The sequence below is a fragment of the Cryptotermes secundus genome, unplaced genomic scaffold (genome assembly GCF_002891405.2).
Source record: "Cryptotermes secundus unplaced genomic scaffold, Csec_1.0 scaffold44, whole genome shotgun sequence".
NCBI classification, from domain to species: domain Eukaryota; kingdom Metazoa; phylum Arthropoda; class Insecta; order Blattodea; family Kalotermitidae; genus Cryptotermes; species Cryptotermes secundus.
In genome coordinates this window covers 204,689-229,603 of record NW_019740383.1, presented here as the reverse complement: position 1 = coordinate 229,603, position 24,915 = coordinate 204,689, and the positions used below count along the sequence as shown (strand labels likewise).

Genomic DNA, 24,915 nt, shown 5'->3' with positions numbered 1-24,915 from the left:
TCTGTTAGTTAAATAAGAACTGAGGCTTAGACGTAGGTGGGAGGATAATATAAAATGGAACTTTGAAAGATATAATAGTGGAGAATGGACTATATTCATCTGGCTCAGGATAGGGACCAGTGGGGGGTTGTTGTGAACACGGTAAAATATTCTTCAATTCTTGAGTACCTGTGCAACTGGCAGCTTCTCAAGAAGAACTCAGCTCCATGGGCTAGTAAAGGTAAAACTAAGAATCATCCTTGTATCCAAGGATCTTTTTATGACGACATATGGGGAGTGGTGGTTGAACTCCACACATACTTAAAGCCTAGACATTTAATGGTGGTGAGTGTATAGCTTCTCGCTCCGGCTGTTTTTCTCCAAGACTCCCACAGGATAGAAGACTGAGGGACCCACATAATCTACTGGACGGTATAACAGGAGATATACTCCCGTACTACAGTCGAGGTCATAGCCAGTCTCTTTGTGAACTGCCATAGAAGGTAGCAAAGGGAAATAAATATATAAGAATTTTTTTTGTGTATGTTTATTAACTATAGTTAACGGTAATGAATTCGAAATGAACACAACTTGTTAAAACAAATATACAGTATAAAGTAAAACGAGAGAAAAAAAATTGAAGAAGGGAAAACGAAGCAGCCCCATTTGACGTCGACGCCCGATGATTCACACTGTTTCAGAAGGTGATGGCGAATGTTCAGAAGTTCGTTTTTTAATGTTTTCACTTCAACGTAAACCCCGTGCAGGTTTTCCATCTCTCGATGCTTGTTAGTCTAAATCTGCACCGAGGTAAGCCTGTCTCAGAAATCACAATCAGGGAAATTAAAATATTTTGGCGTTTATCGATGTAAAAACATATACAATTCCGTGTTCTGAGCGGGACTCGAAGTCTGAACCTAGTGAGGTAAGTCAGTCGAGATGCACTGCCATGATGGCAGTGCCCGCTCATGGAGGTGTAGAGTTGTAATGATGAGAAGGAGATGCTTAATTCCAATCTTGACTAATAGAAAGGCTATCCTAGCTGAGGGTGTTCCTAATTTTCCTCAGTCCCTCAACTCTAATACCACGAGAGTCAGTTTTAAATTACAACGGCCGTGAGTATTCTAATCACGGTTTTCTGAGATGTGATGCCACGTAGTTTTGGACCAACGTTTAGGGGCTACCCGTTGTTATCACCTTCATTGTAGAAGATTTTTGTGCCCTGAAGATGGAGGCAGAAAGTTTCCCCGAAACGTTGGTACGTATCTATCAAACTACATGTTTATGAATGAAGACTTTTCTTCCATGAAGAATGAGGCAACACTGTTGGTACCTATGTATCAAACTATATGCTTACGTTAGAAGAATTTTTTCTTCCTTGAAGTGTGGGGCAGCATTGTGCTCCGAAATGTTGGAACCTATCAAATTATATCTTTGGGTTCTAAGACTTTTCTATCTTGAAAAGCACTAATATCTGTCTACCAGTCTGCAGTCTGTGACATTCCAGAAAACCGTGATATGAAGTCAGGATAATTCCGTAAATAAACACCCGTCGGTTCCCCTGATATGCGTCCGAATTTAAATTCAGTATTAATCTGTAAGTTTATGTATACTCAACATAGTCCTTACTTAGTTTAAGCTTTTTTATGACCGTGTTGAATGCTTCTCCAGGTCTGACCAAAGGGTATATTTCCTTCTCCCTTTCCTAATTATTGAGCTCCACCCTCCCAACTGTCATCCTCAGCCTCTTGTCTCCTGCATGTCACGATTTTATAGCTGGCCCTGGCCCAGAGTATTCCATTCTATTATACAGATTTATATGATCATCAAAAGCGTAACTTGACCCTACAACGAATTTATGCTGTTTTCATCGATATTCCGGGATGTAACCCAAATCAGCGTAGGTGAGGCAGTTCGGTGGTGCCCCACAAGGACTCTCTTCACATCTACCTTCTTGAAGTGCGACAAGCGCTGCGTCTTCTTGAGTCAACGCCCCGTATCTGGCTGGAGGATATCTCATCTCTACAACTTGCTTGTCGAAGGTAAAAAGACGCTCTTCAGGCACATATTTGCGAGCCTTGGTGGCCGCTGCATTGACTGGGATAGTGCGCGGCCCGAAGTTGAGACCTTCTTCCGCAATTGCTGTCCCTGCGCGTCTGGCGAGTTCGTAAGCGAGGTTCAGAGAGACAGCGTCAGCTGGAGCGGCAGGAAGGTGGTCGGAATAGAGGTAGGCATTTTCCTCTTCGCCGTAGTCGCTCAGGTTCTCGATGTCGTACACATCGAACTCGGGGATCATCAATGGAACTCTACTCTTTGAATACAGTGGTGAATAGGGGTAGAGGAGTTCGGCTTTGTCGAAATTATAAGATGGATCAAGCTTGTGATATGGGGAAGAAATGTACTTCGGTACAGTTGCCGGTTGTACCTGAAATATCAGAACAGTATAGTTGACAAGTGAGAACAAAGTTCATTCTGAAGAGATCTATCTTCTGGCACAAAACGCCATGTAGTCCGTTGAGAGTCAACAGACATTTCGGAGGAACATGTCACCTCCATCTTCAGAGTTGAAGAATAAGCCAAGCAAGAAACCAGCGTGGTAGCTCTGCTTGCCACCTGCATTCGCGTTGGATTCTTGGCTGGCTTATTTCATCCTGAAGATGGAGGTGACATGTTCCTCCGAAATGTCTGTTGACTTTGAACGGCCTAGACGATGTTATATCCCAGAAGATGGTAAGTACTCTTCCTTATCACCGCTGTGATAGCCTCAGATCCCACAAAATTCATCCTAACATATCTCTTGATATATTTTGGTTCATGTGTCATTTAACGACACTATTCAAACTGAGGCGGTTAAGTAGATAATTAGACCTTATATGAGATATCAAAACAAAATGGCCGTACGAATGAGAACGAGGTTAGTGCTGTTCCTGCGTACGAATCTGACTTATTGCTTGACCATGTGTTACTTAATGCCAACATTAATATTTAGGGCTGAAGTAGCACTGTACTTTAGCAGAGAGATTATTTGCTTATAGTTCTGTGTGAAACGTCACAACAAAATGGCCGTCCGAATGAGAAAAGCGTTAGTTATTTTGCTTTTCGTGTTGTTTAACAACACCGTTTAAACTGCAGTGGTTAAGTAGAACTGTATTTCAGCATTGGGATGGTTAGGAATTGGCAGAGGCAACAACCTTTTCTCACCACAGCGTCCAGACCGGCTATGGGGCTCACCCAACCTCCTATCCAATGGGTGCCAGTGCAGTTGCCCCAGAGCCATAGCTGCCAGGGCATAAAGCCGACCATCTAGTACCGAGGTCAAGAATGGTGGAGCTATACCTCTACCCTCCCGCACGTCTTCATAACGTGGTGCTTAATTAGTGACCGCCTCTATGGTCTAGTGGTCAGAGTTCCTGCTTACAGATCCAGAGGTCCGTGTTCGATTCCCGGTGATACCAGATTTTCTGAGAAGTAGTGGGTCTGGAACGGGTTCCACTCAGCCTCGTGAGGATAATTGAGGAACCACGGAGGTTTATTTTTCTGCTTAATGAAGCACCACACAAGGGAGTGGAGGTATAGCTCCACTCATTCTTAACTTCGGCACTAGGTGGAGTTGATTATTCAGCTTCACTGTACGGCTACTTTAGCTGCTTGGAAATGGATGCACCCCAGAGCCGGGCTGTGCGATGTGGAGAAGAGAAAAATATCTTTCACCTGCGAAGAATCGAACAGTTCCTCAGTCATCCAGCCCGTAACCTGTCCACTATACCGACTGAGCCATCTTGACTTCAGTATTAGTAAGGAAATAACAAAAATTCCTTTGCTTATTGTAGTTAAAAAGTATATTTTTGTGATTATATCAAACGCCGTGAAGTAATTTTGGAGGGGAAGGAAAGGCGCTAATGCTCAGTAAATAAGTAAGTAAAGGTATTCCTGTAACAGGCCGTGGAGGCCCATAAGGTTGTGAGATGTTGAGGTTCCCACATTTTCTAGATAATCGGCTCAAAGATGGCGGCAAGATTGTCAACCTTAAGCTCCGGTCGTCCACAAGAAGATTCCTGGTACTCATTTCTGTTACAGGCTCTGAGTCGACCCCAGGGCCATAGTGCGGCTGGAAGGATTAGGTAAATTTAAAAAATCCACCTCATCGGGATTCGATCCCGCGACCTTCCGGGTTGTAACATGGTGTCTCAAATAACTACGCTACCGCGTGCCCCCAGCCCATGCTCAGTACGGTTATTAAACTTACGTAAAGGTTATCGTCGTAGTGGTACAGTTCTCCGCTCGAACCCAGCTTCAGTTTGCTGTCCTCTATCTCGTGCACACTTGAGATGGGCAGCTTCTGAGGAGGTGGTGGTCGAACCTAGAAGTCAAGCAGGTTCGTGACTAGATCAGATTCTTTATAATGAATCCTGCCCTTGGAAGTAAAATTTCGGGACTCTCAAGTACTCCTAAGCCGGTCACGGTAGCCGAGCGGTCTAAGGCATGTACTGTCTTCGCTCCCTTGGACACCGGGATCGTGGGTTCGAATCCCACTCAGGGCATGGATGTTTAGTTTGTGTGTGTGCGTTTTTCTGTGTTTGTGTACAGGTAGAGGCCTTGCGACGAGCTGATCACCCGCCCAAGGAGTCCTACCGAATGTGTAAGATCTAGAAAAACCGAAGTGAACGGAGAAGTTCATGGATTTAGGCCTAGGCCCACTGGGGCTGTAGTGCCAAGGAAAAAAAAGGTATTCCTAAAGAAACAAATGCAGATGGAACTCGGTAGTCCGAACTCCCAGTATCACCCCCTTAAATCGGCATTTCCAAGAACTAAAAATTTAATGTAATTATTATTCTTCCTGCGCAGTACATTTTAATTTTTGTGAAACATGATATTATGTGTTAATGGGCCTGCCTCTCTCAAGGTGGTGAAGGATGTAAACCGGTTATTGCTTGCTCCAACTCATGCGTGTATTCGAAAGACCAAGCGTTTCGAACAAGTTTTTGTTGTTCATATACACAGAGTAAATGTAAATAAATATTTTGAATAATCTATTTTACCAATAGGTTCCATTTTTTTCATTTTAAACCGAGTAATCCGAACGATTCGATAGCCCGAACACACCATTGCCTTAATTAATTGGAATTATCGAGGTTGCGTTATAGTGAAGAGCTTGCGGTATTCTTTTCACTTTCTAGGGTTTTTCTCTCTCCTATTGCTCCCACTTTGGAGCATAGGGTTGATTTCCCAGCTTCGTTGATCATTTTACATATGGTAGGACTCCTTGGACGGGCGATCAGCTCGTCTCAAGGCCTCTACCTAAATACAGCACAACACAAACACAGAATAAACACATTTTTTTTCTGTGACGCTACAGCCCCAATTTGGGCCTAGGCCTACCTCCATGAAACTCTCCGTTTCACTTCGGTTTATTAGATCTTACACATTCGGTAGGACTCCTTGGACGGGTGATCAGCTCGTCGCAAGGCCTCTACCTGTAGACAAACACAGTAAAACGCGCACAAACATCCATGCCCTGAGTGGGGTTCGACCCCACAATCCCGGCTTCCGAGCGAGCGAAGACAGTTCATACCTTAGACCGCTCGGCTACTGTGACCGGCAGTGTATAAGAATAATATATAAGAATTCAGTTCGTACCTCACAGGAAACAGATCCGAACCCACGATCCCGGCTCCCGAGCGAGCGAAGACAGTTCATACCTTAGACCGCTCGGCTACCATGACCGGCCTTTGTAAGAGATGCGCATGCTTACACCTCATCGCTGTTGACGCCATTCTTGTGTACTATGGCGTCTCCAATTTTTATAAATCACTATTGCTGTAACGTATATAGGAATAATTCGGACCTCCCAGGTACATCAAAACCCGTAAGTGAAAAGCACAGTCAATACACAGTCATGTCTTTAAACATTCCTTCATAATTTTATCGCAATTCCGAGCTGGTATATGACTAACACGAAGGACGAAGTTGCGTTTAGTGGCCACAGCAATAGTAACTTGGAACTGAATAGACTATTACTAAAGCAAGTTTTAAAATTTTCATCCAAACGAATAAACTTTGAATAGTTCTCAGTGTCATTTTATGAAATACCTGCAATACTTTACAGAATAATATAAGAAAACAGGAAGGGAAATGTGATTTTGTAAGGGTGGTGCCCTTGGAAGTAAAAACCATAGTATGTGTAACATATAAGTGTTAAAATTCCACGTACTAATTTGTAATAACTCAATACTCACCGCTAACACGCTATAAATTCGCCCGGTTGCCATGTCATTTTCCATTTTCCTAGAACATACGTAACCCTTTCCATTCTGAAATTTTCAGGTAGGAGACATTCGTTTTCTTTTTGTTGTTATTGCAACATAAATTCACATTAGAGTTTGCAGCAAATTGTTAGATTTAAATATCAAAACATGACAATACAGGTTTCCGTTTAAATGACAATGTCATGTCATTATAGTTGTATATCGTATTTGCATTGTATTCATTTTGTGTAATGTGTCCTTTATCACTTGTGAAGTTTAGTATGCTGTATTTTGAGTGTGGTGTATTGTGTCTTATTGTAGTATCACTGCCACCGGGTAAAAAAAAAACATTTGCAGTTTAAATACAATAATAAAATTAATTATAAAAAATACAAAGATAAAATTACATGCGTTGTTTCTCGTCCATAACTTCTTCATCAAAATTTTACAGCAGTATTCTCGAAAGATCTATGGTAGAGTAACATTTTAAGATACTACAAACATTTGTGGCATCCAGTGTAATATCTTTAATTAGAATATATTTTGTCTCAAACGCAAAATAACAATATGAAGACCGAGCGAATTGTTTTAAGATATAAATAAATTAAATTATAAATCATTTTAACCATGCAGGTAATCGCTTATATGGTGAATGGATACGTTAGGACTGATTCTAGAAATCTAGTAACTACGTAATTAACTTTGAGTGGATTTGTTTAAGTGTTTAGATATGACAATTATACAAGTATGTTTCAGTCGACCTCCGCAGGTCATAGTCTTACTTGTTTATCTTAACATACCACAACATTCTGACAGCCACATGCATCAGCACCTCCAGTTTTCAAGCCACAGTTGCATTTCTTTTTGAGACCCGAAGTGGACACCTGAAACAAAAATAGGTCTCGGTTTTACATTCAGAAACATTCATGGTTGGACAATAGAGTGATAGAAGTGTCACTCCTGAGGCCTGCATCTGACAAAGGACGTTATTGAAGTAACGAACACCCTTCTGGAAGCTTAACTGTTCATTGAAACATAATGTAGGTACAACGTTATGAAGGAATGACAGCCACCGACTTCTCGATGCGTAAAAAAAATCGTAAATCGAAATTATCAGTGCTCGTCTGTTGAATATTTTGAGATATAGTTCTCTTCTCTGTATTCTGTTGGATTGAAACTGTTGCTTTTAATGTTTATGAATATATTATAATATTAATTTCATCTGTAAATAGGTAGTAAATATTCTTCACGTCACACGCTACCATTTTATGTGCTCTGGCACGTGTAGAATGATGTAATACTGTATTATCTGTAATTAAGCAACATATAATGGAAGAAGTTAAAGGAGGTAAAATGACCGGGGAATGTACCACGCATGCGCAGATGAAAATATATTTTGTCGGAAGACCTGAAGGGAAGAAACTATTTACGAGGCCTAGTCTTGCATGGGAGGATGCTATTAACATGGATATTAAGGGAATATGAAACTGTCACTATCAATGGGGTTTTGGTTTGGAGATTGGATTAATTGAAGACTTACGCGTCGTAATTATAAGTAACTATAACACTATCGCTAATTTTCACACTTTACAAATCATAAAGCACAGTTTGCTGTCACTAGTCGTTTCCCAGTAACGGATAACAATGAAAATTCTTCAGCTTACGTTCTCGACTGCAACGTTAAGAACAATAAGTTTCTAATACTAGTGTCATAAAAAAGGCAAAGCTACTCCTGTAACAGGATGTGGAGGCCCATAGGGTTGTGAAAAGTCCAGGCTCCCACATTTCTAGACAGTCGACTCACAGATATCGGTGAGGCTGTTAGCCATAAACGTCGGCCGCAACTTTACCCCCAGACATATTCCTGGTACTCATTTCTGTTAGAGGCTGAGTCGATCCCAGGACTATAGTGCGCCTGGAAGGATTAGGTAAATTGAAAAAAAATCCACCTCATCGGGACTCGAACCCGCAACTTTCCGGCTTGTAGCATAGTGCCTCAACCAACTACGCTATCACTTGCCCCCGTTCTTTAAATGGTAAAACTCTTAAGTCCAGTAAAGACCATTCCTCTTACCTGCGATAAAACTATGAGGATGAGGCCCATCGGAAACAGAAACCTTATATTCATTATAGCTGAAATTCTTGGCTCCTTCCAGAAGTTAGCTTGCAGTATCTGAAATGGGAAATGCAAGATACAAACCAATGTTGTCAGTATTTATATACGGCATTGAAAATGTTGCTGTTCGTTCAGCACGTTCATAAATGGCAAAACGGCAAATAATGGAGGAAATGAAGAAAGGGTCAGTAGTCTGTTGATATTTGCAGAACAACACCCACCGTAATGATGCAGTAATTCTGAAATGCTGATATGTATCTTTATTATTATTATTTTCAGAGTGGGATGAAGCCGACTTCTCTAGTTCTGCTGCCTTACTCAATCATAAACCTCTAGAATGATAATCGTGAGACTTGAAGAATGCCGTCTTCTGAGATGTGGCTCCGTGTAGATCTTGTGTGAACCTACGTTTCGGAAAAAATATCGCCTCCATCTTCAAGGTAGCTTACCTTGTAGTAATTTCGTAAGTGAAAGATTGGGCCATGAAATTGTATGTTGATGGGCCTTCCAAGAAAGTACGACTTTACTGAGTAATGTTTGCGAGAGTTAATGTGAAATATTAACGTGGTTATGAGGCATCCGTCTGGTACCGATATAATTTGTTAGCTGCTGTAACTAGACATGTGAAATCTTGTATGGATGGAAATCACGATCGTGCCAAACATTTTCGCATTTAATACTTTTTGTATACGAAAAAAAATAAAAAACTGCTGAGGTATGAATCTCTTTGATTATGTCAGATTTTAAATAGTCGAAATCACTAACTTTCATAAATATCAACTTAATTTTCTGCTGCCCCATCTGTGAAGATGAATGCGTTTAAAAGAAGGAATGTGACATGATTTATTCCCGAAACGTCTTGAAAATTTTCCTGCTTAAATTTAATGGAGAATTTCATTACGCCACTAGCTTTGATTTTTCTAAAAAATATATATAATCTATTTTCGTAACAAAAAGCGATAAATGTTCACATCAATCGTCCCCAAAAATATTTCTTCATCTCCTTCTGCCTTTCAAGAATGGACTTCAAACCTGCTTTGGCTTGAGCTCATCGTTTGGCAGTTCTGCTGTCATTTATTCTTCATTGTGGATGGTAATTCAAAATGGATTTTGATCATTGCGCCGTATCTTTCATTAGAAAATCTGCATAATGCCGCATCACGGTTTATCAGAGGATATTCAAAATTATATCTGAAAAATAGTTGTTATTCATACATTTGGTTTCCTCAACCCTTGCGCTCTTATTAATTATTAAAACATTAATATATTTGTTAGCATTTATAAACTTGGCCGGTCACGGAAGCCGAGCGGTCTAAGGCATGTACTGTCTTCGCTCGCTTGGAAACCGGGATCGTGGGTTCTAATCCCACTCAGGGCATGGATGTTTAGTTTGTGTGTGTGCGATTTCTGTGTTTGTGTACAGGTAGAGACCTTGCGACGAGCTGATCACCCGCCCAAGGAGTCCTACCGAACGTGTAAGATCTAGAAAAACCGAAGTGAACGGAGAAGTTCATGGAGGTAGGCCTAGGCCCACTGGGGCTGTAGTGCCAAGGAAAAAAAAAAGTATAAACTTGATATCATTGAAGGCTTACCAAGCGAATGCTCCAGCTGTTAAAAATGTCAACAGTGTTAAAGTAAGCAATTACTTATGGACCTTGTAACTGTATACATCAGTCAGCAAAACAGTGTGATGTGTCTGATACTATGACAATGGCCTAATTTGCACCAGCCACAATTCGTGAAATGAATGGATGGAAGAACTTCAGACTGATGCCTTATAATGTCATTAAATACAAGTCTTAAAATTGACAAGGTAACATAATTCTAGGTCGCATAATGAATTGACTAGCACTTTTATTAAGGACCTCTTCTTTCTGATTATGTTGCACATTAATATTATTATTACATGCCAACAAAACGTGTCATGGACACAGTGGCCTTTCTATTCATGAAGGGCGTTTTTGAGAAGGTCAAACATAGTGGGGAACTGTAATGAAAACAAAACTGTTTTAAGTCAGAAAATTTGCAAATACTTAAAATAATTGAGTCAGTATTCTGGGTTAAGGTTCTCACAGTGATAACTATGAACAGTTCAGTCATCTGGGATATAACATCGCGCAGTCTGGTGAAAGCTGAATGACATTTTGGAGGAACATATCGCCTCCATCTTCAGGGTGGAAGAGTAGGCCAAGCAGAAAATTAGCCTGAAGCAGGCAGCAACCACAGCTAGTTTCTTTCTTGGTTTACTCTTCGATCCTGATTATAGAAGCTATATATACCTCCAAAATGTCGGTTAACTTTAACTGAACTACACAGTGCTATATTCCAAAGACAGAACTGTCAAACGGAATCAGTAGTTGTCTCATCTTTTGAACCTGAGAAAATATCTTTCATGCTTCTTTTTGGTCTGCTTTTAGGACTTCATTATCTCCACAGTGTTTCTAAATGATATTAGCCAGATTTATCACAATGCTCATCATCATTATATAACTGAATTGTTATTAGTATTATACAAGGGAGAGAGTCAGTAAATTGATCACAAATGGAAGTAAAATTAATGACAGTCTAGGTATCAGATTCGCATGCACATGTGCAGAAGCTGGTTTCAGTAGTCAAAATGGCGACCGTGCTGAGGAGTGTACTATTGAAAAGCAGGGTTCTGTTGTGCTTTTTGGGGGGGGGAGTAGAAGGACTTGGTGCAAAGGATATTCACAAAGAAATGTTTCCTGTTATGGTGGGAAATGTTTGTCTCTTAAAGCGGCTCACAGATGGGTCAAGAAGTTCTCTCAAGGACGTTCAAAAGTTGCAAATAATACACAACCAAGTCGCCATATTGAGGTTGCGACAGAAGAAACAGTGTAACTATTGGAAGAGTTGATTCATGCTGACAGTAAGATGACGATAGACATTGCAGCTGTCTAGACTGCGCCAAGATATTCCCATGGTGAAACATATGGCGAAATGCATGATAATTTGGAGTTTTGTAAAGTGTGCGCATGGTGGGTGCCCAGAGAACTGAAGGATCAAGAGAAAATTAACCTAATGGGTCTGTCCATGCAACATCACTTATGGTATGCAGACGAAGGAGAAGATATGCTTAAGAGGATTGTTCCTAGGGATTAATCATGGATGCATCACTATTGGCTCAAATCAAAGGGCGCTTCAGTGCCATGGAAACATCCCAGTTCACCGTCAACCAGAAAGTTTAATGTTATGCCATTAGCTAGGAAGGTTATGCTTACCATGTTTTGAGATTCTCAGGGAGTACTGTTAGCCCATTTTCAGAAGTATGGTGAAGATGTGAATTCTGCTTCATACTGTGAAGTTCTGTTGAAGGCATGAGGTGTACTGCTTCATCACAAGAATGCCAGACCCCATACAGCCCGAGCAAGCCAGGAGAGAATTCAAGAACTACAGTGGGAACTTGTTGAACATCCCCCTTACAGGCCAAAGTTGGCCCCTAGGGACTTTCATCTATTTGGTCCTCTAAAAACCACCTTGGTGGCAAACACTTTGCTGATGATGAAGAGGCTGAAATGGAGATGTAGAAATGGCTGAAACAACAGTCACAAACTTCTGTGGCACAGGTTTTGATGCACTGGTAAAGTGAGGAGACAAGTGCATCATTTTTTTTTTTGCATCAATGCTGATGGAGAATATGTCGAGAAATAGATGTATTTTCCAGGTTTGAATATCACATGTATTATGTTTTGTATCTATTTTTGACCTATTTACTGACTCTCCTATGTATTATGATCACTATTGCCATGTTATTCCCTTCATCATAATTTTCATCATCATTAAACAAACAAAGAAAATGAGCCAATTGAAAACACACTCTTCTCTTTCATCAAAGGACAAATATTCTGATGTAGCAAACATGTGTGGATGATAATATATAACAACTGGATACTTAACTAAATGGAGCTGAGTGTTCCTTGAGGAGATAGAATCACTCACCTGTTAAAAAAAAGCTCTGTTCCTGAAAAGACAGATGAATTCAGAGCACGACTTCCCACCCTATCCCTTGAAGATCCATTTTAATATTATCTTCCTATCCATGTCTGGCTCCTGCAAAATGTCTCATTTTTTCAGGTTCTCCAATAAAAGTTCTGTATGCATGTCCAGTCTCCTCCATGCATACTACTTACCTGACCCATCTCATCCACCCTTGATCTGATCAACCTAATAGTACCTGATGAGGGTACAAATTACAAAGCACTTCATTTTGCAGTCTTCTCCGGCCTTCTATCACTTCCCCCTCTTAGATCCAAATATTTTCCTCAGCATCATGTTTGAAAACATCTCAATGTGTAGTTTTCCCTTAAGTGTGAGGGACCAAATTTCACACTCATAGAAAATTACAGGTTACATTGCAAGTAGTTTTGTATGTTGTAATCATATTTTTAGATAGCTGACAGCAAGATTAAAGATTCTGAACTAAATGAGAGCAAACATGTCCAGAATTGAATGTACTCTTAATTATTTCATGAATGCAATTTTGATTTTTTACCATTATCCCAAAACATTTCAATCTGGCCGCATTTTTTAAGGATTTACCCCTTATCTTATATTATGATTTTGACTAACAATCTGGTAATCTCACTGCCATCTGTGAAGCAGTTGTCTAGAAAATGTGGCAGCATTGACATCTCATAACCCTATGGGCCTCCATGGCCTGTTAACAGGGATAGCTTTACCTTTACCTTACATTCTGGTTACAGGATTCCATCATATACATAGCATTCTCTGTGTTACTTTTAGATTAATCTTCTTTCTAGTGTGTAATAGAGATTTTTTTCCTTCCCTTTGTTGGATTTAAGTTTTTGACCACTAAGAAACTACACGGAGCTGAGCCCTTCCTGAGAAGCTGGCAGTATGTTGACATAATCAACACAGAGCAGAAATTGATGTATCCTGTTGAATACCACATACTAAAGCAAAAGAGAAAAAGCAATAGTGACAAAACATCTCTTTGTCTCAGGTAATTCTGAATAGGAAATGTATGAGATAAATGTTGGGGCATGCGGTAGCATAGTTGGTTGAGGCACTATGCTATAAGCTGGAAGGTCGTGGGTTCAAGTCCCAATGAGGACTTGAGGACTTCAATTTTCTATGACCTTGGGATTGACCCAGCCTCTAACAGAAATGAGTACCAGGAATTTTCCTAGGTGGTAAAGGGTGGCAACCTCCCCAAGAAAATGCTGGGATAGTACTTTCAGAGAGGTCATGACTGCCTTGTTTGACGCTGTACAGCCCACGAACTCTTAGATTGGAAAGTGTAAAGTAAGTGAAGTTGTCCCCATGCTTAACTAATTAAGCATTATGCCATGAAGGCGTATGGGGGACTGGATGTATAGATCCACTTTTCTTGACCTCAGCCCTAGTTGGAGGTGAGTGGTCAGCTTCATGCACTAGCCAAATTACCCCTGGGGAAAGAGCCCCCAGTACCCATTTGATAGGCGGTTGTGTGAATTCCAGAGCCGGTCTGAACGATGTGGAGAAGGAAAATTCTTGACCCTACCGGGACTCGAACCCCGTCCCCGCGGTCGTCCAGGNGCCAAATTACCCCTGGGGAAAGAGCCCCCAGTACCCATTTGATAGGAAGCTGTGTGGATTCCAGAGCCGGTCTGAACGATGTGGAGAAGGGAAAATTCTTGACCCTACCGGGACTCGAACTCCGGCCCCGCGGTCGTCCAGCCCGTAGCTATTCGCTATACCTACGCTACCGACGATACCGACAACGCTCTCCCGACACCCACTGTAAACATAGAGAGTAGAGAGTACTTGGTAATCCGTGGTGTCGGGTTGTATATGGGATCCGTGGTAACCCGGTCCCCGATTGGAAATACTCTGGCGGAGGGGAACCGGAATAATCGTCAGTTAACATGATTTCAAAAGTTAATATTTGGGTTGGAGGCTACCACAGCGGCTTGATTTAAATTTTATGAAATCCGATTATTAGGGTGTGTTTCTCATCATGCGGTCTGATAAACGAAGTGAATCGTTTACATTTCACACAACTGATTTGGATATAAGAACACAAGTTGAACATGGAGCAACTAAAGCAACACGCCGGCGTCTTCAAGATCGGTTTGACAATGAATGCCAATGTACGTTAAAGTCAACCAAACAACGTATCGAGACGGCACAGAGGAGGTGGACAAATTTGAATTTCTCTTCAGTGTCTCTGCCACCCATTCATCCACACCGATTTCTGCGTTCCGGAGCAGATAAGTTATCCAAAACTTTGAATAATGTGCGTACAACGTTTGGCGCATTTTCGCAAGTAAGTACTTGAAAAGACAACAGATTTTAGCAAAATAGTTTTTTATATTTAATTACTCATAATAGTTCAGAATAATGTGTGTAGCTGCAGTGAAACATTGTAGGTAGTCTGTTATTGTCATGAAATAGGATATGTACGTAGTTCCTTTTGTACATGTACAAAATTTATACAAAACTATAGTTTTGCCTGTGGTTCTGTATGGGTGTGACACTTGGCCTCAGATATTAGCGAGGAATATAGACTGAGGGTGTCTGAGAACAGGGTGCTGATGAGAATATTTGGACTGAAGAGAGATGATGTGACGGGAGTTTGGAGAAAACTGCATGATGAGGAGCTTCATAACTTGTACTGTTGGCCAAATATAATTCAAATGATCGAGTCAAGGAGGATGAGATGGGTAGGGCATGTAGCATGAATGGAGGAGAAGAGGAATGCATATAAGATATTGGTGGGAAGGCCAGAAGGAAAGAGACCATTACAACATATGTGGGTGGATAATATTAGAATGAATGTTAGAGTGATAGGATGGGATGGTATGGATTGGATTGATCCGTCCCAATGAAGGGCTTGTGTGAACATGGTAATGAATCTACGGGTTCCATAATATGCTGGGAAGTTCTTAAGTAGCTGCATAATGGGCAGCTTCTTAAGAAGGGCACAGTTCCATGAAGATAGTCCATTGAAGTAATAAGAAAGAATAGATTTTAATGAAAACCCTTTTATTCACCCAGTTTTATGTCTTATAAATGAATAGGGCTGATAGGCACTTAGGAGTGTATGGGAATTTCACAGTTCGGGTTCTGGAAGGGGATAAGATGAACTTCATTCCAGTACTACCCTTCATTATCCCCAGTAACTCATAACTAATAAAGTAACAAGTGGCATTACTCATGAAAATCTGTAGAATTTCCCGGTGCCCATTGGTATCTGAGGTAAGAAGTATTCAGCTCCCTTTTCTTTTTTCTCATGACAGTTTTATGCTCTTTCATCTCTATCTTAAGGCACTCATGCATAAACATTCTTTTCAGTTTCTTGCAACTGAAATGCTTTAAATCACACAATTTCTGTACTATGTATCGTATTGGTTAATTTATGAGCGAGGCCACTATTTATGCCTGTTTCATCAGGCAAGTAAGCATAGTTCTCAGTGATACAAACACTGGACAAAAGTTACTGTTCACCAAAACAATTTGTGATTAGTGAAGGAAGTGTTGGTTTACTTTATTGTTGGTTAGCATTGTGTGAAGTTAAATTAGAGTGAGTTACTTTGTATTTGTTTACTGCAGGTTAAAATAAGTTATATGTTTAGGACAGGTGGTAATATTTGCATACATGTTGTTTCCTCAGATTTATGGAGCTTTGGATGCATTGGGAGAATATCGTAAGAAACATGTGATGTTACAGAGGGACCATGGCTAAATTTATATATGTTTACAGTATAAGTAACCACTAGATTCCAGAGCACTCAAAGGAAAATAAATTAAATAATGGCATACATACAGCTCGTATGAGTGCGCCATCGCCATGTGGTGCAGGTTGCCATCTGAAGGCAATTGCTTGAGCATTTGCTGGACAGATAAATTATACACATTCCATGAATTCCAGTTACTTAGGATGTGGAATAAGTCAGTGTGCAAATGAACACAATCAGCAGGCCATGGTAGAATAGGGCACAAAACACGTGATACACTTAATTTCACATAAACAAGGATTTCCTTATAATTGTTCCACATTAAGTATTACAGTCCCATTTGTAATTTACTAAGCAGCTGTTGATTATGCTTCATGGGTAAAGTTTTCTGTCAGTAGGTGCACTATCTGTATATGTTTCTGTGGTCTTGTATTGATGGTATGATGCAAACCCAAGATTTGTGTTCATTATGTTAACAGAATTTACTGAGAGTTGAGATAACTCAGTCAGTATAATGATGGACTATAGACTGGACAGTCAGGATTTGATCCCTTGCAGGGGCAAGACATTTTCTCTTCTCCGTAACTTCCAGACTAGAACCGGAGCTCCCCCAGCCTCTTCTCCAATGGATACCAGGACCTCTTTCCCTGGGGGGTAAAATCACCAGGGAGTGAAGTTGACCACCCACCTCCAACTAGTGCCAAGATCAAGAATATTGCAGCTATTGTAACTCTAGCACCATTATATCCACTTTTACTCACAATATTAAATTCACACAAACACACAGTATCATCCAAGACTGCAATACTAACCATTATTTAAATGGAAGACCAGCTATACTGTGTCACTAAAGTTCATTTTAGTATTGTCATCTTATCTCTATCTTAGTCTTCCGAGATGACAATTTCCAACAAAATTCTGAATTAATTTCTTTTTTCTCCCATCCTGACTACATTCCCTTCCCATTGTAAATGCCATGTTTAAAATATCTTAATTCCAGGAGAAGTGTGCTGTGTATTCTGGGATGTAATGCTGTATAGCCCATTGAAAGTCAGCCGACATTTTGCAGGCACATGTGCACTCCATCTTCAGGGCTGAAGAATATACCAGAATATACCAGTCAAGAAACCAGCATGAAGCAGGCAACAAGCAGAGCTCTGGTTTCTTGCCTGGCTACTCTTCAACCCTGGTGATGGAGTTAACATATTCCTCCAAAGTGGCAGTTGACTTTCAGTGCACTGCACAGCATTATTTCCCAGTAGATAGAACTGTTCATAACCACACTGCTGTGAGAACATTGAATCCTACAGTACTAGGAGAATTGACGCTGTATAATTTAGATACTGACAGTATCATTAAATAAAAAAATGAAAAAGAGATACCATGGCAAGGGTATAAATTATTGTAAATGTAATTTTTTTGCTACATTTTCATGTTTAATAAATTTTTGCGTTACAGAAATTTCGCAGCTCAACAAGGCGCCGCCATCGTCTGAAGAATGAATCACCACATTCTCCAGTGACTCCACAATCTCGATCTCGGCATCTTTTGGGTCGTACTCCAATCAAACTGTACAGCCCCTTCGGAATTGAGTCTCCCTGTCAAAGGAATGTACGAAGTGGTGGCAACAGAGATAAGGAGAATGAAACAATTGCTGGCAGACACACTTATCAACGAAGGTAATAAAATACAAAGTGCCCAACTCCACGAGGACATTGGAAGCACGCAGACTGTGGCATGGAGTCTTAATATGATGGCACCAGAAACAAATTTAACATTAACAGTTCATAGTATGCCTTTTTCAGAATTAAAAGATTTGTGGACTTTTGCAGTAACAACTCATGAGGAGACTGTGACTTTATGAACAAAATTAATTTGGCTTCATCATTGGATATGTTTTATAAGAAACGTAAAGGCCCTCTTATATTTATATGCCCTTCTATAGTCATACAAACTCCATGGAGAAGAGTCCCTTATGAAAACCAATAGCTACTCAGTTAGTACAAAATTCCCACAAATTATGAAACCCAGAATTCATTACTGTGTTCACAAGATCCTGCCACTGGGTCCTACTTTGACCCAGATAAATCCAGTCCTCACCTTGACACGCTACATCTGTAACTCCACACAGTTTCTAAAATTTAAGTTATCTGATTTTACCAATGTAACAGTGACCTCTTGTCATTGACCAGTATAACTGTGTAACAACAATTTTGCAGGAATGTCATCTGTTCAAGCTGTTACAGATCAAGGGGATCTGGACCTAGCCATCAGACTAGTGTGCATGATGGCACTCAACAAGTTTCAGTCTATAGCCCACAACAGAAATTTGATTCAGATTTGGAAGAAGCTCGTATTGGTATCTGGGAGCTCAACCAGACTGCTAATAATATTGCGAGGCACAATTTGAGGCACTGAATCACATGTGCACAAACAGCAATATATTTCAGTCACTTTGATTTTGTTATGTAAGTTTACTATATCTGCTTTCTTATGCCAGTTAGCTACAATGATGCATATGTCATCATATTATCAACAGAAGCCATTGATTTTATAGTGATCTACACTAGACAATGGCTACTGCTTTCATTTAACTTATGTTTACTTGAAAGATTTAAAAGAGAAGAAACCGTGAAGTTGCATGTTAGATATATTTAAGGAAAATATATGCTGATAGACAAGTGACAATTTGTGAATGCTTAATATCTTCACTGTACATGTATGTTGTTTCCGTAAATGATTATTACTACTTGATATGTAAGTTTAAAGATAGTGTTGTTGATTTGGAAAGTGTTTCTGAAGTAGCCCATGGTTAAATGCTACCGGCAAAGCTTTACTCAGTCTAGCGACATGTTTATCTTATTTTTGCCATAACCCTTTCACTGTTTTGTGCATAAATACTTTTGGAGATATTTATAGATTACCTGTGGTAAAAGACAGAAGTGTGTCTTAATCCCTGATTTTGGTACCACACATAGCCAGATAAAATTGGCCAGAAGGTAAATGTGTTCCTGTGTATTTAATTGAGAATGCGTGAAGCTTTACCTCTATATTTCCTACACAGCTTCATGTGTGATAATTAAGCACAGAGGTCTCTTTTTGGGTATTACATAGGTAATGCACTTTTGCCACCTGGAAAAGCATTCTGCATTATGGATGTGACTGTTCTGTCAGAGTGCTGTAACATATTCTGACAAATTCTTCGGGAAATGACATAGTTTAAGAAAAATATCTTAGATATACAGATAGTTAAAGGCACATAAATAATACATTTGTATGTGCAGAGAAATTCACTGTATTGTCTCCAGATTCTTGTCATGTCATTAATGCTGGATAACATATAGTTACCTCACATTTATCTTAACAAACAATGAGAGGGTTAAATATTGGGCAGCCAAAGAATTAAGAAACTAAGTGATGTGCTTAGTAATCACTAAACAGGTCAGTCAAAAGTCTGATAATTAAACCCATTGTTACCAAAAATTTGTAGCTGATATAACAGCAAGTATTAATAGACTATACTTAATACATTTTGAGTACAAAAATAAAATTTTCAACAAAGAACTAACATGTACAAAGGGAGACAGAATCCTGAAGCCTACATTTATGTTAAGGTAGCCAGTTGATGGAGTGCTGCATGCCAGACTGATTGATTATGATTAGCAGAAGACAGCCCCCCCCAATTCTCTTTCATGCATACACATACAAAATGATGGAAGTTATACTTTTCCTGTCATCTTCCTTTGACAAAGCCTGGTCTCAGGTATTTATATAGCTGAAGTTATATTGACATGGGCTGTCCAGTGATTGAAAGTTAACTCTTTCTAATGGACCCAACAGAGTAGGTGTCTCCTCCCTCACCTGAGGACAGAACCATATCCAGTTTCCAAGATGTCATGTTCTCTATTTTTTTGTAACACCATACAATGTACAGAGTTCGAAAACCCAGTAATTCTGAGGGCTAAATCTGCTGTTGAGCATAATCCTGAGGACACTACATCCATCTCCCATTCCTAAAGTCTGCTTCTCTAATATCTGTCCGATTGCTGTGTTCTGGCATTCTCAATATCATATCCACATAAAACAAAAATGTAGCCAAGTTTGCTGTCATTATTTCATAGAGTATGCAAATTTAACAGCTGCTGATGTTCTTAATGTAGATGGAAGTGGTTTGATCAAAGGACAGACCCACTCCAGTTAATGTTATCTACTACAAATTCCCATATGTATTCCATGATATGCTTGTTTTGTAATATATTGTATTTACATGTGTTTTTAGTTAGGAATAAAGTTCAACTTTCAGAACTATGCAAGTAGCTTTAGTGCAGCTTTTCAAGATACTTTAGTCTTGTCATGAATTGTGTATGCAGGGGTTCTCAGATTGTGTGATACCATGAGCCTCTAAAATTTACACAATCCCCATCTCTCTTTGTCAGTGAAAAGTGCAGGTCCCTATCAGGCTACATTGACAACAGGAACCTAAATAACTTTACAGCCTCACTGCCCATACAGCAAGCTATGAAATGTTCCTGCACAGTCTGGAAAGAAATGTTTCAGGGGCTGCAGCTGTATTTTCCAGAAGCATCTATGATAAATTTAACTGACTTGCCAAAACTGTGTGGATGTAGCTATATTTTAAATAATTCTTTGAGAATTTGGCAGCTCCCCCATATAGCTAGTGACCCACAGTTTGAGAGACCATGGTGTAGCGCATTTGACAGAGTAAGCGTTTATAATTTTGATACATATTATACAGAATTCCTAGACAAGTTTGAATTAGTATTTTTATAGAGTCTTAAGAGTATTTTTTTTTATTTTGTGTATTTAGAAGGGTGTATCAGATGAACTCATTGTCAGTAAGTTCCAGGAAAGAATATGTTGATGTGGACTTAGCATATTGCCAGTAACTTAGTATATATATTGTGCAGAAGTTGCAAGAGGTAATGTAATATCAGTGCACTAATTCTGACATATTTGAACTTGAAGGTAATGAGATTGAGGCTTTTAGACAATTTTACACCAAATAATATTGCTGAAATTTAATCATATGCAGCAAATATGGTTGATTCGTTAATGTGTGCGTTATGTTTCTTTAGTGTGTAAGCAGTAATTTAATTCACAAATTTGTATGTGCTGATCTCTTCCTCACAAGTATTTCTTTTACAACAAAATTTTGCATACTGCTGTAGACATCCCAGATGTGAGTTGGAGTTTGGTAGGTGTGAACCACCCTTCAGATTACAAGTGATTGCTTGTTTGGTTCTTTGCTAACAATTTGTTTACCTATGTCATTGTTTGCATTCCACTCCCCCCCCCATTGTTTTTCAGTTTCTTTGTAACACGTTTTCTTGTGACATACATATTTAATCAGTTTTTTGGTCTTAGTGGATGCTTTATGTGGTCGAAGTTTGCAAGTCGAGGGCAGTAATAAAGGAGGTGTGTGTGTGCAGTTTATGTTACCATTATTCTAAAAATATCCATTATATGCTGATCCTACCTCTCGCTTAATAATGTTATTGGTTTTTGTTACTGAAATTTTAGTCAAAATAGCCAATTAAACCATGTACCAGAATCCAGTCCCCATATGCCTTCATGGAATAGTGCTTAATTAGTTAGGCACAGGGATAACTTTTCCTTGTCTTTTTACCAGAATTATGTACTTTGCTTTCTCATGGTAGTGCTATGTAGCAATTTGGTACTTCATTTTAGTCCTCAGCTTTCTAGGATATTCTTTTGTTTATAGCAGTTTTCTGTCAGTAGATTCTGAATACCTGTATGGTCGGACGTGGAATCAAGTCTAAAGAGAGAACATATTTTTGTGTTATATCCATATTTAATACATATTTAAAAGCATAAGAAAGTGATTACAGGTGACCTCTGACATGACAGGCAAACTTATGACCCCCCCATGTTTATGACTATTTTTGCACGCCATATTTACTCAGATAATACCCCAACTTATGTCTGCTTCTCGCATTTATCACCACCTGCAATGAACTGTCACTTTCTTCTTTTGTCCAACAAACCTCCCTCTCCACAAAGTACAAATTATCTAATAAGAGAGAATTGAACTTTTGTGATATGAATTTTTAAAATGTATTTTGATTCTTTTTGTACTGAATGTGTCTTAGTTGGCACTAAACTTCGCCGACAAGCCGCAGTTGCTCAGTCAGTGTATTTTGCTTTCAGACTAAAATCACATAGTTCTTTTTTTCTTTTCATTTATTAATAAATGTCTGTAAAGACATGTAATTATTGTTTTACTTAGTTTTCCTCCATTTTATTAGTCAGTTTTCATAATATTGGGACATTAAATGGATTTCCAGGAACTTAACTGCAATTTATAACATTGCTCTTGCAGGGAATAAGGTTTGACTTATGATGGCTCTCCACAAACCAGTTAGGTTGTAAATGTGAGGATCACTTGTATACACTCCTCTCCAAGCACAAATCTAAAATCAGGTCAAGTTATGCTACAGATAGGCTTAAAGTAATCTGTAATGAGTATATAAACAACAATCATTATATAAGTTACTGTGGGATGTGCTCAGTATCGATCTCATTTGCATTTACTTGATTAGCCATTATAAGATTGTGGTGGTACTGCTTACATATCATTAAGATATCAGTAAGAATGAGACTGTATATCAGTCTTCAAAACATGTGTGATCAGAAATTTTACCAGTCGTATATATTTAGTGGTAAAGTAGTACTGAATACAGAAATCAGAGATGTTGAACATTTACAATTGAATATTATGTTCTGTTTCCAATGTTTTACTACAGTCATAAACAGTGATTACTGTAACTAAGAAAATAAATATCAATGGGTTTTCTAATTTATATCTTTGACTTTCCAGTATATTCAGAAGCTTAGATCATATTAAGCTGGCCATAAGGGCTACTGTACAATTTCTCATTTTGCTAAATTGTGAATACCTAGTTGTAATAGTTTTTATAATCAGGGAATTGCCTGATCTAACCTCAGACAAGCTGATATGTTTCATTGCTCATAAATAAAATGTCCCAACAAAATTCATGGGTATTCCCCCTGCAAGGAGTGAAGGGGACAAAATCTTGTCATTTAATGGTAAAGTACATTTAAAATTTATACCTTTATCAATACTTTATTCCCACTTCGAGAATGGTCTTTGTAAAACTGGCATGTTTATCATAGCAAATATACATACATAAAACAATATTCCAGTTGTGACTGAATAACATCCATGTTGCTCCCAGCCCAGAAATGAATGCAGCACCAAGTGCGTACTGTAGAGTTTAGGAATTTGAAAACAAACAATATTTGTTGACTGTGTAACTAACTGCTGGTTGAACAGCATCTCTGTTGGTTGTGTAGAAATGTAGGTACTCTGTCACAGGTTCAAAATCTCAGGTTCTTTCTCTTGCAGGCAGCCAAATTTAGCTTCAGTCATGGAAATAATATTTAAAGAAATAAATAAAAACAAGAAAGTGAAGACTTTCAAATAGTGACTTCAGGGTTATCCAAAACATTTATTGATTCAACTCTTGAACTTACTGCGCCATAGCTCAAGCAGTTAGTCGCTGGCTTCCCATCACAGCGGCCCAGGTTCGATCCCGTGTCTGGTGAAGTGGGATTTGTGGTGGACAAAGTGGCGCTGAGGCAGGTTTTCTCTGAGTACTTCGGTTTCCCCTGCCTATCTTCATTCCACCAATTGCTCCACAATCACCCCACTAGCAATAAAGAAAGACTCTTGAGCTTCCTCTGGATCTGCAGAAATGTTACACTAGTGAGGTTGTGTGTTGTTTCATTATCCAGCAGAGTGGATGGATATGTGTATAATGCAGCGTGTGTGTAGTAATTGATAAGAAATGAGCAAGAAAAATATGACTGTTTAAAGCGGTATTCTAATGTATATCAGTATATGCAGCACATTCACTGCCATCTATGTGGACTTCATATTCGCCATTCCTCAGACAAAAACCATAATTATGGCAAATGTCTTAATGCAGTTGTCATTTTTTTTCTATCATTTGCTCAGATGTAGCCAGAAACTTCAAAGATTGAGAGATTTTATCAAATAAAATATGGTGTACCATAACTTCTTACTTTTTCATGTAGTGACTGTAAAGAAAATGTTGTGATTATGAAAAAAAATGTTTTTTAAAATTTTGATAAATAAATTTGTTTCAAGTATCACATATTCAAAAAGCTGGTTTTATTTGTCTATACGGAATCAGCTTAACTTGTTCTGTGGTTACCCAAAACTCTATGAGAATATGTACAATACTTCTCTCCTTACTGAATGTCTATGAAAAGCTAATGTACTGTCTTATTGTACTCCCGTTTTTTTTCCCATCATCTAGCAAATGCAGACATTCTGATCAGTAGTTGATCTGTTATGTCAAAACCCACGTATTGTATGCAGTTGCTCTCATGTGTATCCAGTTTTTTTAATGATTAAATAATCTTACAGGCCAATATATTTCGGCCATAATTGGCCATCCTCCAGAGCAACTTACGTTAAATAATTGGGTCACTTAAGTGAAATCTAATTTTAGGTCCTTAAAACTTATATATAGGAGCATCAAAAAGTTCCCTGATTCAGGCATAATTTTTAGTAAAACAGATGTATTGAAACCCCAGTCACACTTGAAGTGCTGCCCTTCTGCATGTACACACTTTCTCCAGTCTTGCCATTGCTGGAAGCCCTATTTGGTTATGGCTTTTGAGACCTGCTCTCACATGCTGTTAGCCACAGATGCAAATGATGACCTTAGAGCCCCATATCAAGTCTCGGGATGAGCCAGAAGTCACAAAGAGTGAGATGTGAAGAAAATGGTGGCTGGGTGATGGTTGGAATTTGGTTCTTCACCAAAATATGTTGCTATGTGAG

The 24,915-nt window shown here is 39.2% G+C and overlaps 2 protein-coding genes across 3 annotated transcripts in view; one reads left to right on the top strand and one right to left on the bottom strand.

Annotated features, from left to right (window-relative positions):
• Positions 1 to 1,767: 1,767 nt before the first annotated feature.
• Positions 1,768 to 24,915, bottom strand: part of LOC111872283 — a 41,220-nt gene continuing 18,072 nt past the window's right edge. For both annotated transcript variants that reach the window (XM_023865999.1, XM_023865998.2), the window contains exons 3-6: positions 8,299 to 8,397; positions 7,025 to 7,108; positions 4,226 to 4,339; positions 1,768 to 2,404 (exon numbers count right to left, since the gene is read on the bottom strand). In XM_023865999.1, the coding sequence (XP_023721767.1) occupies positions 1,847 to 2,404; positions 4,226 to 4,339; positions 7,025 to 7,108; positions 8,299 to 8,352 (810 nt within the window). In that variant the 5' untranslated portion in view covers positions 8,353 to 8,397 and the 3' untranslated portion in view covers positions 1,768 to 1,846. The remainder of the gene's footprint in view (positions 2,405 to 4,225; positions 4,340 to 7,024; positions 7,109 to 8,298; positions 8,398 to 24,915) is intronic.
• LOC111872284 lies at positions 14,203 to 23,644 on the top strand. The gene is made up of 3 exons (XM_023866000.2): positions 14,203 to 14,629; positions 17,499 to 17,719; positions 18,260 to 23,644. Exons 1-3 carry the CDS (start codon positions 14,321 to 14,323, stop codon positions 18,456 to 18,458), a joined length of 729 nt encoding a protein of 242 aa, XP_023721768.1. The 5' UTR covers positions 14,203 to 14,320; the 3' UTR covers positions 18,459 to 23,644.

Excerpts from the sequence above, each read along its gene's own strand:
- LOC111872284 (XM_023866000.2), top strand. The coding sequence starts at position 14,321 with ATGCGGTCTGATAAACGAAGTGAATCGTTTACATTTCACACAACTGAT. Across the intron at positions 14,630-17,498 it reads CGTTTGGCGCATTTTCGCAA|AAATTTCGCAGCTCAACAAG; the intron begins GTAAGTACTTGA and ends TTTGCGTTACAG. Across the intron at positions 17,720-18,259 it reads AGACACACTTATCAACGAAG|GAATGTCATCTGTTCAAGCT; the intron begins GTAATAAAATAC and ends ACAATTTTGCAG.